This window comes from Bombus vancouverensis, chromosome 12 (genome assembly GCF_051014615.1).
Source record: "Bombus vancouverensis nearcticus chromosome 12, iyBomVanc1_principal, whole genome shotgun sequence".
Classification (NCBI taxonomy): Eukaryota; Metazoa; Arthropoda; class Insecta; order Hymenoptera; family Apidae; genus Bombus; species Bombus vancouverensis.
Window position 1 is genome coordinate 11,075,213 of NC_134922.1, and position 12,472 is coordinate 11,087,684.

General features: G+C 36.0%; 1 protein-coding gene across 1 annotated transcript; it reads left to right on the plus strand.

The window, feature by feature from the left end:
* The first annotated feature begins 1,799 nt into the window (after positions 1-1,799).
* LOC117155408 (uncharacterized) lies at positions 1,800-11,953 on the plus strand. Its single transcript, XM_033331320.2, has 5 exons — positions 1,800-2,022; positions 2,593-2,697; positions 2,955-3,044; positions 9,025-9,300; positions 9,991-11,953. Exons 2-5 carry the CDS (start codon positions 2,644-2,646, stop codon positions 10,348-10,350), a joined length of 780 nt encoding a protein of 259 aa, XP_033187211.1. The 5' UTR covers positions 1,800-2,022; positions 2,593-2,643; the 3' UTR covers positions 10,351-11,953.
* Positions 11,954-12,472: the final 519 nt, after the last annotated feature.

Consider the following 12,472-nt stretch of genomic DNA (forward strand, 5'->3'; position numbering starts at 1 on the left):
CGTAATACAATTACCATTTACACGTTACATAATTAACTTGCTCGTAACAACCTCGTTCGAATGTCACGAAATGTCAACGACTTAAAAACGGCGGAATCACGATGAAAGAAAAACTGGAACGTTATGTCACTCGTAAAAATTTATATGAAGCAGCTGAGACATTGTGAATTATTATATATTTTCTCACTCACTTTATGCATCTCTTATGTATGTATCGAAGTAGTCTGGAAGGCGTTAATTAATGACAAAAATTGTGTTACGCTCGTATTCGGAATCGCAATGCGAATCTTAAAGAGGAATCCTTAAAGAACGATTCACAGCACGTTGATTACATTCGGCAGCAGTTTATTTTGCAGTAATTGCTAAATAAAATAAAGTTTCTCAAACACAGAGAATATAAAAAGGTGTCTCATTTTCATTTAATGGAAGTGTGCGAGACGTGTTCGAAACGATCTGTGGACACGTTAAGTAGCTTTAACTGCAGCTTACAATGTGTTGAACATTTCTTATTAGCCCATGTAGGGATGCCAGCTTTCGGCTGTTCATTAACATTAATGGCGTTGTTTCGGCTAAGATATCTTTCTCTTGTTAAATAAAATCCATCTCTATACGCTTGATCCTGATCATTTAGATATCGATAATTTAATCTGTTCTACTCATTGAGTTTACTTTTCTCTTACAGCCGATGCAACGTTAATCTCGTTCACTTTAGCGATTACGTTAGTTCATCCTTACTTTCCTGCCTCATCAGCTAACCTTTTCTATATTTAACATTTCTTTATTAATAGACGCGCGTTCCAAAGAAATTGTAATTTTCATTTCCTTCGCGATCTCGCAACTCAAGGAAATAATTATAATTATAGCGTTGATGAAGATTCCTTACCCTAACTAGTTATTAATTATACTAGAAATAGCACAATTTCCTTTCTCGATGTTCCTCTTAGGCGCAAACTATTTTATCTGCGAGTATTCTACGGCCCAGATTTTGCTATACGATAAAGGTAATTCCTGCAACATAATCTCCTGTACTGTTTTACTTAAAACACAGTAAAGCGCGTGTCTCCCCTAAAAGATCGAGAACTTGCGAATAATTAGACTCGTCGAAGAAAACTTTCGTCGATCTTCTGTCAACTATATGAGGTGATTTCTTATACGTGTTCGTTTGTTTATTAAACAGACGAGCGAGGAATTGGTAATTGTCAGTTATTTAGATTAAAATCGCTTGAAGTACAAGTACAGAGATGCTCGCTCAATGCCACTCTTCAACTATACGCTCGCTATTCCATTGTATGACTCGCTGTAATCATTGTCTTAGACAATATGTTTGTTTATTTGTATCGATCGGTGGTATTACAAAAAGTTCAAATTTAAATCCAGTCGAAGATTACAAACAACGACGATAATGTTTTGCCCGGAGTTTGTTTACCTTCGAAACAACGTTGGTATTCCAAGGCACAACAATGAAGGTCTCTCCCGATTCGAATCTTTAGTTGACTCATGTGCCGCTACACACGTAATGACAATTTTCCTAATTGGTTCACGGATCGAAATAACCCTAACTGATCTACAGTCTCTTTCTTCTGCGCAATGCTTGGTTAAAAGCGCGCAACATCCACGGCGATGATCGAATCGAGATCCAAACAAGTTCCAAGAGCGTCGGGACGCCCATCGTGCTTCAAGGTGTAGGTGCAACACAATCAAAGCATTTAGAGCGACCTTCTGGCTGAGAAGTAGCTTCTGCAGAGGGTTCCAAGTTGGTGAGGGTAGCGGCTGCTTGAATGGCAGAGGAGAGTCAGTTTCTCTAGAGACTGCACGCGGTGCGTTCGCTTCTAGTGTCAGTGAATTTCACTCTCTATTTATCACGATTCAGTGTCGCGTTTCTGACGTTCACGTGAGTGCAAAATATCGACAAGGCTTCGATGGTTCAAACAGTTTAATTAGACTTGGGCGTGTACCGCTGTTGTCGATGACGTTTCTTGCTTCGCTGGATTTGTGATATTGCAAGTGTATTGTAAATAAAAGGTAAGCCAGTTGTCTTGTCGAAGATAAGAAGGAAAGTGTCAATATTATTCGCTCCGAGTGATTATTATGTGTACTGAAATATTTTGTCATTTTCTCATGTTTGCTTTTGTTCTGTTTTTCTTTTTCTCCTTTTTTTAAATAGGATTTAGAGAATTTTGATTGCTATGTTTGAACTTGAAAATAAGGATAGTTACTGTGAGACAGAGTGGCAACTTTCGATCACTAAAGCGACCAATTACGTGACAAGGTGTCCGTTACAAATTGTCAATTTTATTAGAAAATATTTATCGATATTAGTATTATAAATCTGTTATTTATAATCAACGTGTTGCGACGACAAAATTGTTGTAATTGTTATCTCTATTTCGATAAAAGGCAATATTAATTTTGCCCTGAAAACGTTCAAGTTTTTATTAATTGGAAAAATAAGATATCTAGAACTTGGCATTTAAGGAAAGTTGAAAAGTATAAGTATCGCCAAGATTATGTTTGTTTCTTGGACTTTCATTATTTGCTACGCGTTCATTAAATATTTATATTTCAAGATACATAAATTTCTTTGCCAATCAGGTGCGAAGTACTTGTGTTTGTCAAGTCTGAAGAGATAGAGCAGCTCGTGCAATGATGTCATACGAATGCCCTCATCCGGTTTCCAAGACCTATCGATACAAAAAAGTGAGTAAGATAAATAAAAATGGAAGGGCGAGAACAATTTTTGTTTTACGCCGCTCTAATACCACGACCAAGCTTTCCACGTCTTCTACTTCGTAGAACAATTAGAGATTTTATTCGTAAAAGAAGTTTAATAATTTATTTGATGTTATATTATAGTGCCTTTCACACGCTTGCCTCAAAAATGCTTTAAAAATGGCTATCTAAACTTTCTTCGCTGTTAAAGTTATTAATTAATATTGTTCTTTTATTTAAATCAGATAACGAAACCTCTGTTGGAAAGAAAACGACGTGCACGAATAAACAAATGCCTCGATGAGTTGAAAAACCTTATGATAGATACTTTAGAGGTACGTATCTATGATTTTCTTATATTTACTTTTATTTTATTACCGTATTTACGAATGAAATTTACATAGAAATAGTCAATTGAAAAACTGTTTCGTTATAAACAATTCTGCCACAACTTCTAAGAAGAACTCTCCCATTTTTCACAAAATACTGGAACTTTAAAGACCGGTATTTCTCTTATCCGAACTCTTTTTAACAACACATCACACAACGATAACAAAACCTCCATTAACAAATGATCGTATAATTTGTAACTAGCAAAATTTCATCTGTTTTACTATCAAATCGTCGATATCGCGTAAGAAAACCTATCATAAGTACTTACTGAATGATAATCTATAAAATTTCATCAACAGCATGATTCGAGTTTTCTCAAAAAAAAAAAAAAAAAATATTATCTTCAGGAGAAACTCACGTAAACTCGTACGCGATTGCAATCAACAAGTTTCTACGATTTTGCAAAAAGTCTATGAATTCCATTGACTTCTTACTTTGGCTAAAAATCTTCCTTCTAAAATAACTCACAACCTATGAACGTCGTTTACGCGAACATTGCACGATATCGCGAAAAAGCCTGGTGATTTCCAGAAGCAATGGCAGAAGTGCGATGTAAATATCAGTAAAACCATTGGACAGGCATTTGATCGGCTCTGGACGCAGTACATTGGTCCAACGAGCACGTGCTATGCTTTTTTCCTCATCATCGTAGCGGGAGAAACCTTTGGAAGGAAGCCACGGTTTCTTGCTCGACTTACTGGCCGTGCTCGCGATACCACGTTTCCCCTCTGTAATTTCACGAGTCGCTCGCAGCAGGAAATGCATTCTCAAGCCGCAACTACGCGTGCAATCGATTTGGTGCTTAAATATTCCTAGACCGTGGGAACTGCTCGCTCGCTTGCTCGCTCGCTCGCTCGTTCGCCTCGCGGTGTCAAGTAAACACGCGACTTACCCGTAATTATGAAACCAGTAGTTAACGCTTCGACTGTGTTCATTACATTTAATACGTGGCGTAATTGCGATGTCTTCTAGCAGATAGCGGAACTCGCAGAGCTGACTATCGTCGATGAAGATGGAGAGATGCCATTGTATTAACCTGTTTCCTAGATAAGCGCCGTGTGAAATGATTAATCACCTTTTTTTTTTCTTTCCTATGAATAGTCATAGAGTGATGCTCTCTTTCTCTCTCTCTCTCTCTCTCTCTCTGTCTCTGTCTCTATATATTGCCGTGAAATTGCTGAATTCAATAGAGATTCTTCAGTTTGTTGTCCCCTTTTTAAGATGGTCAGAGGAAATCTGTCGTATGTAGAGCGTGGAGTTTTCTGCGAATTCGTATTTTGATGAGTAAACGAATAAACGAGAGCTAAGTAAGAATTTGTTTCCCATCGATAAGAAGGATGCGAAGAAAGTATCTTAATTATAAACGATAAACGATATTTTATTAGATTCTCGATAGGTGAAAATTATTATATAAATTACAGAAGAAGAGAAGTGTTCATTTCGTCGCAAAGTGGTCGAATTTCCAATAGTTCGCTATTTCAAGCTCTACTTTCAAACGTTCTGGAGAAATTTACCTTTCATCGTCGTGTTACGCACACGCGCGAAGGAGAATGTTGCGATTTAAAAATTGCTCTAATCCTCCTCTAACAGTAAACGATATATACGCGAACAATATTTCATTACAAAGTCTTACAAACGGAAGAAAAGAATTTTTTCCGCTATATTTCTCTTTCTTCTCTCCACTTCAAATCGATTTCCTGAAAAATTTGCTTTTCAGATGCCGACGATCCGTCTCTCTGAAATGAACAGCTACGAATTTTACGTTCTTATGACAGTTGGCGCACGACAATTTCGTCTAAGATACACCGACAGTCCTCTTCGCTTCGGTTTATCCGATTTTCGTGTGGAATCGACGCGACGTTAGAACTGCTCTGGTAAATTTATAGAAAAATAAAACGTCATTTTACGAAGTGGTAATACCGGTGCAACAAGTTTGCTTAAAAACCCGCGCAAACCTACAGATTGCAATTTTGTAAACGTATCAAGCTGTTATCGGAATCGTACGAAAACGCAACGTTCCTCTACATTTGCCAAGTTGATTGCATTTTTATCGCGGATGAAAATTACTCGGCATTTTACGCCGGTTCCGACAGAATCGCCCATGGAATAGCAAATATCGAGATCACGCCAAGGTTTAGCGATTTAATGATAGCTAATTATACGCTGGGGATACATCCACGCAGTTTCTATGCGAGACAGTTACTTTTTCAATTCACGAGTACCTTATAAAACTTTCGTCCAATTAATTTTAGCATTTTTCATTTTAGTTGAAAAATAGTTAATTGCAAGGCTATTATGGCCCTTTTATAACGAAGCGATGTGAACGTTCAAGAGTAGTGGCGTTTCGTTCAGCGAAAATTATGTACGGCCGTAAGGCTGATAATTTGAAACCATTGGAAACAGAAGAAGAATTAAAGAAATAGATAGAATTAAATAAACCGCGGCATAGAGGAGGAATATCAAGCTTCGAGGGAAAAAGAAGAGAAAAATAAATCGAAACGATATAGTAACGAAATTCGCGTAAAGAAATATGGAAGTTGAACATGAAAGAAGACGCTCGTAAATTATAGAAATATAAATATGGAAATTTGTCGAATGAATTAAGATTGTCTACCTAGGGTAAATAATTTCAAATGCAGCGGCAGTGTAGCTCCTGTCGTAGTCTTCCGCCATCTGTACAAGCATCCAGTAACTTTCACACGGGTTCCCATCTTTACCATTATACGATATTCTTTAAAGAAGGGGATTTTTTGCGAAACTTCTTTTTATAAAACAATCGCATACTTCTGCTTCGCAAGCCTTTGTGTTTTTCTAATCTTAATATTAATCATTTAGCTCCAGAAGAAATCGCTTAATTCGCCGTATACGTATATATAATGGCAGCATTTTCAAAAAGAATTTCTCACAGTTTTCCTCTTACTTTCCGAGTAAATTCACTTCACAGAACCTCTTCGCGTATTTAGAGCTCTTTCTTGAACATACGATCACCAAGATCTGATTTATTCCGAACGTATTTCCAAAGTTTATTTGTCGATTAACACGAGCCGGTTACAATCTCATCTGCATCGCTGACACGAAAGTTCAGAAGCTTATCGGTTTGTCGTACTTGATATTATTCAAAGATGATATCGCAATCAGGGCAATCAGATTCCTTCATCGTTCCACGTTCGAATCACGAAGCGTGAACTCTCCACGCTCAGACGCCTACGTTACGCCATTGAAATTCAAATTCGTCTCGGTTCTTCTGTCGGAATGATCGCGTTAAACAAATACACGTGGCTTTTTACATTCGATCGTGAGATAGCTGGCCGTTTCTGTTAATCGATTATATCTTCGCTAGTCTATCAAAGACTCTGTGGAGCGGCAAAAGTCTGGGAAAAGGCCGTGGAACTAGAATAATTTAGAAAATACCACTAAACAAAGCGGGGTAGAGTTGAATGAAAATTCTTTCAAGTTCCCGATGCGTATCGAATGACAGTGGAAGGAAGAGAAACAAGCATTTGGTCAAATTATCGCGTATAATTGAATCGAACGAACAATTTCTTTTCTCGCTACGTTTTTCTTTACTCTTCGAATAAAACTCTGTCCCGTTTTTATCTTTCCCTATGGAAAATTATTCATCGGTGAGAAGGTTATTCGACGATTTAAAATCTACCTCGTGGGAACTTTCTTGTCGATCGTAAACGTTGTCGTTAAATCTCTTGGAAGATAATCGCTTCGTTTAGCTTCCACGAGATACTGTTAATATAAAGCGTTCGTTCTTCGAAATCAACGTGGTCCCACAATCGGAACGTTTAAGGATCTCCTCTGTAATAATATCAGCACTTTTGGTAATCTTCTTTGGACGATGATGGATGATGATGGTTGGAACGCCAAATGGAAGATTCATCATGGAAAGAACAGGTATATCGGATAATAAATGAGAAAGCAAAAATTGCTGCTTCGATTTTCATTCACCGTGTTCACGGTACCGTTTCCTCTGCCTTCTTAATTCACTTCACATATCGCTAATAAATTTCGAGCAAAATTCTTCCTGTTACCTGCATAATAATATCTTACGGATACCTGAAATTTCGTACTAACTTTCAAATGTTTATTGCTCCGATCGAGATTTAGTCCGAGCATCGACTGTTTCATTGAATATACTCGAAACGATTTCTATTTCGGATACTGTGAAACTGATCGTTTCTTTAATTTAATCAGTTTCGTAATTGCGCAGAGAAAGCCAGATGAAATTCTGCAGACTGGTCCATTGAATATCGTATATTATAATATTAATTGATAAATTATTACCGAAAACGATCGTGAAGTTTGTTTAATCGGATGTCAATTAAAATTTCGTTCCAATAAACGCAGTTTCACTGTATTGCACCTACTTCTATATTACCCAACTTGGCAAAAGTCGAATAAATTTGCACAGCGGTAAAATAAAAAGTATTAACTTATCGACTCTTAACTTGTCAATTTGCCAAAAATTAACGCCATTGATCGGTAAATTATAGCGAAAGGCGAGCCGAAAAACACAATTCGCGATTCAACTGGACGACCCTACCGTGTTGCGATATTCCCTTGATTTTTATCCAGTCGAATGAAATTGTAGAATATCGAAACGAGAAGGATATTACACGTACATTATCCTATTATATGTGAACTCTTAACTTGTCAATTTACCAAAAATTAACGCCAAAAATTAAAATTAATCGGTAAATTATAGCGAAAGGCGAGCAGAAAAACAATTCGCGATTCAACTGGACGACCCTACCGTGTTGCGACATTCCCTTGATTTTTATCCAGTCGAATGAAATTGTAGAATATCGAAACGAGAAGGATATTACACGTACATTATCCTATTATATGTGAACTCTTAACTTGTCAATTTACCAAAAATTAACGCCAAAAATTAAAATTAATCGGTAAATTATAGCGAAAGGCGAGCAGAAAAACAATTCGCGATTCAACTGGACGACCCTACCGTGTTGCGACATTCCCTTGATTTTTATCCAGTCGAATGAAATTGTAGAATATCGAAACGAGAAGGATATTACACGTACATTATCCTATTATATGTGAACTCTTAACTTGTCAATTTACCAAAAATTAACGCCAAAAATTAAAATTAATCGGTAAATTATAGCGAAAGGCGAGCCGAAAAACACAATTCGCGATTCAACTGGACGACCCTACCGTGTTGCGACATTCCCTTGATTTTTATCCGGTCGAATGAAATTGTAGAATATCGAAACGAGAAGGATATTACACGTACATTATCCTATTATATGCGAACTCTTAACTTGTCAATTTACCAAAAATTAACGCCAAAAATTAAAATTAATCGGTAAATTATAGCGAAAGGCGAGCCGGAAAAACACAATTCGCGATTCAACTGGACGACCCTACCGTGTTGCGACATTCCCTTGATTTTTATCCGGTCGAATGAAATTGTAGAATATCGAAACGAGAAGGATATTACACGTACATTATCCTATTATATGTGAACTCTTAACTTGTCAATTTACCAAAAATTAACGCCAAAAATTAAAATTAATCGGTAAATTATAGCGAAAGGCGAGCAGAAAAACACAATTCGCGATTCAACTGGACGACCCTACCGTGTTGCGACATTCCCTTGATTTTTATCCGGTCGAATGAAATTGTAGAATATCGAAACGAGAAGGATATTACACCTATATTATCCTATTATATGTGAACTCTTAACTTGTCAATTTATTAATATCGTTAATCGGCGAATTACCTCCAAAGACGATCTTAAAGTTCATTTAACCAGACGCTAATTAAAATTTCGTCCCACTAAGTGGACTGTATCCACTGTATCGTATTTCTTCATAATCAAAAGAACGTTCATGAGCTTAGCTCGGCCGGTATACGGCTCAAACGGAACCTGAAAGGATTTATTGATTGCAGACGGAGGGGGAGGACATCAGCAAGTTGGAGAAAGCGGACATTCTGGAGCTGACGGTGCGCCATTTACAAAGGCTACAGGGCTCGCGATCTTCTGGATTGTCGGGCACGATTACGAAGAACGAAGAGGCATCGGCCGAAAGTCGATGGCTGTCCGGTTTCGGGCATTGCGCAGCTGAGGCGTACAGATTTCTCTCTGCGGTTCCAGGTGAAGGCGCGGAAAGGTTAGCGAGACACCTCGCAGCTGGCCTTCAAAAGAGCCGGCAAACGAATTCGACGGTAATTATCTCATCATCGATGATCGGAAGACAATAAGGCGAAAGTGGCCAGACCCGTGAACATCACCGGATAATTCATCATTCTTCTCACCGAGATTGACACCATCGCGTGTCCTGTTTCAGTTTTTTTCCACGTGTGCGTGTTACTTTGCCTGCCGGTCAGATGAAATTGCACGATCGGCCAGCTTTGTAACTTGTCACTCTATGTAATTTCCCTGTGATTAAGATTATTCCGAAAAATCGTGTCGGCTGTAACACGTTTATTTCGCTTCTTTTTCGCGTCAAATTTCGTCGATATATTCTACTTTTCCGATGTCGAAAATCTTACACCATCTAAGTATCACAGGCGCATATATCATAGTTCCGTTCAACCGTATCAACAGGAACATAAAAAAATGTGTTATCAATTTAATTTTCTAAAGTTGAAATTATTTTCAATTATATTTTAAAAATACATCTCGTTCGTTTGTATTGAATTGGCAACTAAGCAATCACTTAATTGCCAATCCAATAGATCGCATTTCATTCTTCGTCGTTGATCTCGTATATTTTGTTCGAGAAAAATATCTTGCCACATTCTTTCATAATTTCGTCAATTTTGTAGACGAAAAATCGAAAATCACTTGTACTCTTTGCTGCACTTGCAGTTTTCTAAACTAATTTATCATGTTGCTTTTAATGTTTGCGACAGCTGAAAACGAGCATGTTAACCCAAACTTTGGCAAGTCTGGATCTCACTGCTGATATACTGGCACCTTTGATTACAAATTCCGCTAGGGAGAACGTCCAGGTAACGTCTTCCAATCAAAACGCAATGCCGTGTCGTGGAGTAATACACGAAAAAATCGTCTTGAATATTTCACCTGAATGCGACACCACGGTGACCTTGGAAAATAAGAAAAAATTGAATACGAGATGCCGTTCTCACGCGAAAGACTTCACGGAAGAACGAGTGGCGAAGAGAGTTAAAACGGAAGTCAAAGTCGAGGATGACGAAGAAATTGACGTGGAACGCGTTGACGAAGCTGATCCTATGTGGCGGCCTTGGTAGTTTTAATAAAACTATACGTTAACAGTTCTCTTAATTTATATTAAAGTTATGTAAATATAAAGTTCCAGGATGCGTCATTAATATAGCTTTAAAAGATGTTTGTTAAGTTTATATCTACACTAGTATTAGTACAGTTTTACTTAATTAACAATCTGCTGTTTAGATTGTTGGAAAACCGGGAAATGACTTTGCTTTGTTTCAGTATGCGGTTGGCGTTAATAATTAAAAAGTCGATCGAAAATCGTAAACAATTTTACGTTATTTTATTCCAACCGATCAATTTTATACGAATTTCATTACTTTCGATGTTTTGAGATTATGAGTGATACGGTTATACATATACAAAACTATAGTGAATATGAACAACATACTCCAAGCAGAGCCAAAATGAAAATTTACAAGAGATATGCATATATTTTGTAACTATTTAATGCGTTTAAGAATTTATTTAGAGACTAAGGTATTTCTTGTGTTATCAATGTTACAAGGTTTAACAAAGTAATTTAGCTCTTTACCGAGTGAAGATATTAATTATTCTATGTTGAATCTTGTTTGCTCGAGACATACTTTAATATTACTTCCTATTCATCTTTACTGCATTATCTGTACTGTTACATTGTTTACCAGTATGTCACGAATCTTTTATTACACCGATAAATTAATGTTAGTTTGTATAATTTATTTCTCATATTAATATATTAAAAATGTATTTACTTCTGTTTTTATCGTATTTATGGACGCGAAACATTGTATCGTAACGAATAGTCGATCTCATTGTTTAGAATATAATTTGCAAATGCACAAGATAATGATTTATAGACGGATAAATTAATTTTCCTATTATTCAAGACTATCTTTTAGAAGAAACATTTACAATGACATTAGAAAAATTGTATCCTAAATAAGGAAAATAATTAATTCCATACTCTTTAAAGCGAAACGTGATAACGTTTATACGAGGAGAAAGTATTCTATCTTAAGAAAAAATGTCATATTTTTTAGAACATAATCTACAAATATTTGTAAGCATTACTATTTTTACTAATTCGTGAACGATAAAAAATTTCTAATTTTTATTTTGTACCTTTTTTTCGATCTGAGAGGTATAACGTGTTTAAAACACATACGTATGCACATTGTGATAAATAACATATAATTATAATGAGTTTTTTAATGTTTAAAAAAGTTCAAGGTAGAAATGTTTACGAAGTACGCGGACTTATCAAAAAATAATTACCGTTATAATAATATCATCGTATTTAAGAAATAGGTAATATATTTATGTTTCCATTTATAGATAGGTCTTTTAATATCATATTCATTAATTATCTGCTATTAGATACTCTTGTCTTTCAATTACGAGTAACGACTAATTAATATTTCGCAAGAACATGTTTCAAGGCTGATGTGCACCTGTAATTTTTACAATTTTAAGCAATTTTAACGTACAATTGTGATAAATCTTTTTGGTACTTGGCTTTAATATAATTAATATATCACATGTTAAATATTCCTACTCTTAGGTAATAACTATATTAGTATCTACTATGTTATTATGTAACAATAAAATGTCCATAAAAAATGGTCTTCCTACACGAAATGATAGGAGCAATAAAATAAAACAAAATCATCTTGTAAATAAAAAATAATCGGAAATACATATTTATATAATCCTATCGCGCTTTTCCATTCATTTCGATCCAATTGTGTCCTTTTATCGTTAAGGAATTCCACAGGTCTGAGAATATTAAATTATAGTTCAACATTCGATGAAAGTCTTTCTTGCAACATTGAAAGTGTTTTTTATTCGATGAAATAAATTTCGTAACAAACTGTCATCGCAACTATCTATCATTTTTGCTTCAACAAGACTCAAATCAAACGCGTCGTATCGTTGCTATTTACATCTACGATACTATATTAATTTGTTATCGTGTTCGTATAATATATATTTGAAATATGATTGCAACGAAATATAAAAGAAATATTTGTAATCTAGTTGTAAACGTCTAAGACTAATCGCAGTCCATTTCCTTCAAAAACAGGAAAAACGGGATTTCTATGGTCAAGAGTAACAGCGTATTAATATCTATCACTGGACAGTGCAGATCTGTGTGGGAAA

Coding starts and splice junctions, on each gene's coding strand:
- LOC117155408 (XM_033331320.2), top strand. CDS start 2,644: ATGATGTCATACGAATGCCCTCATCCGGTTTCCAAGACCTATCGATAC. Junction 2,698..2,954: donor AGACCTATCGATACAAAAAA/GTGAGTAAGATA, acceptor TATTTAAATCAG/ATAACGAAACCTCTGTTGGA. Junction 9,301..9,990: donor GCCGGCAAACGAATTCGACG/GTAATTATCTCA, acceptor TGTTTGCGACAG/CTGAAAACGAGCATGTTAAC.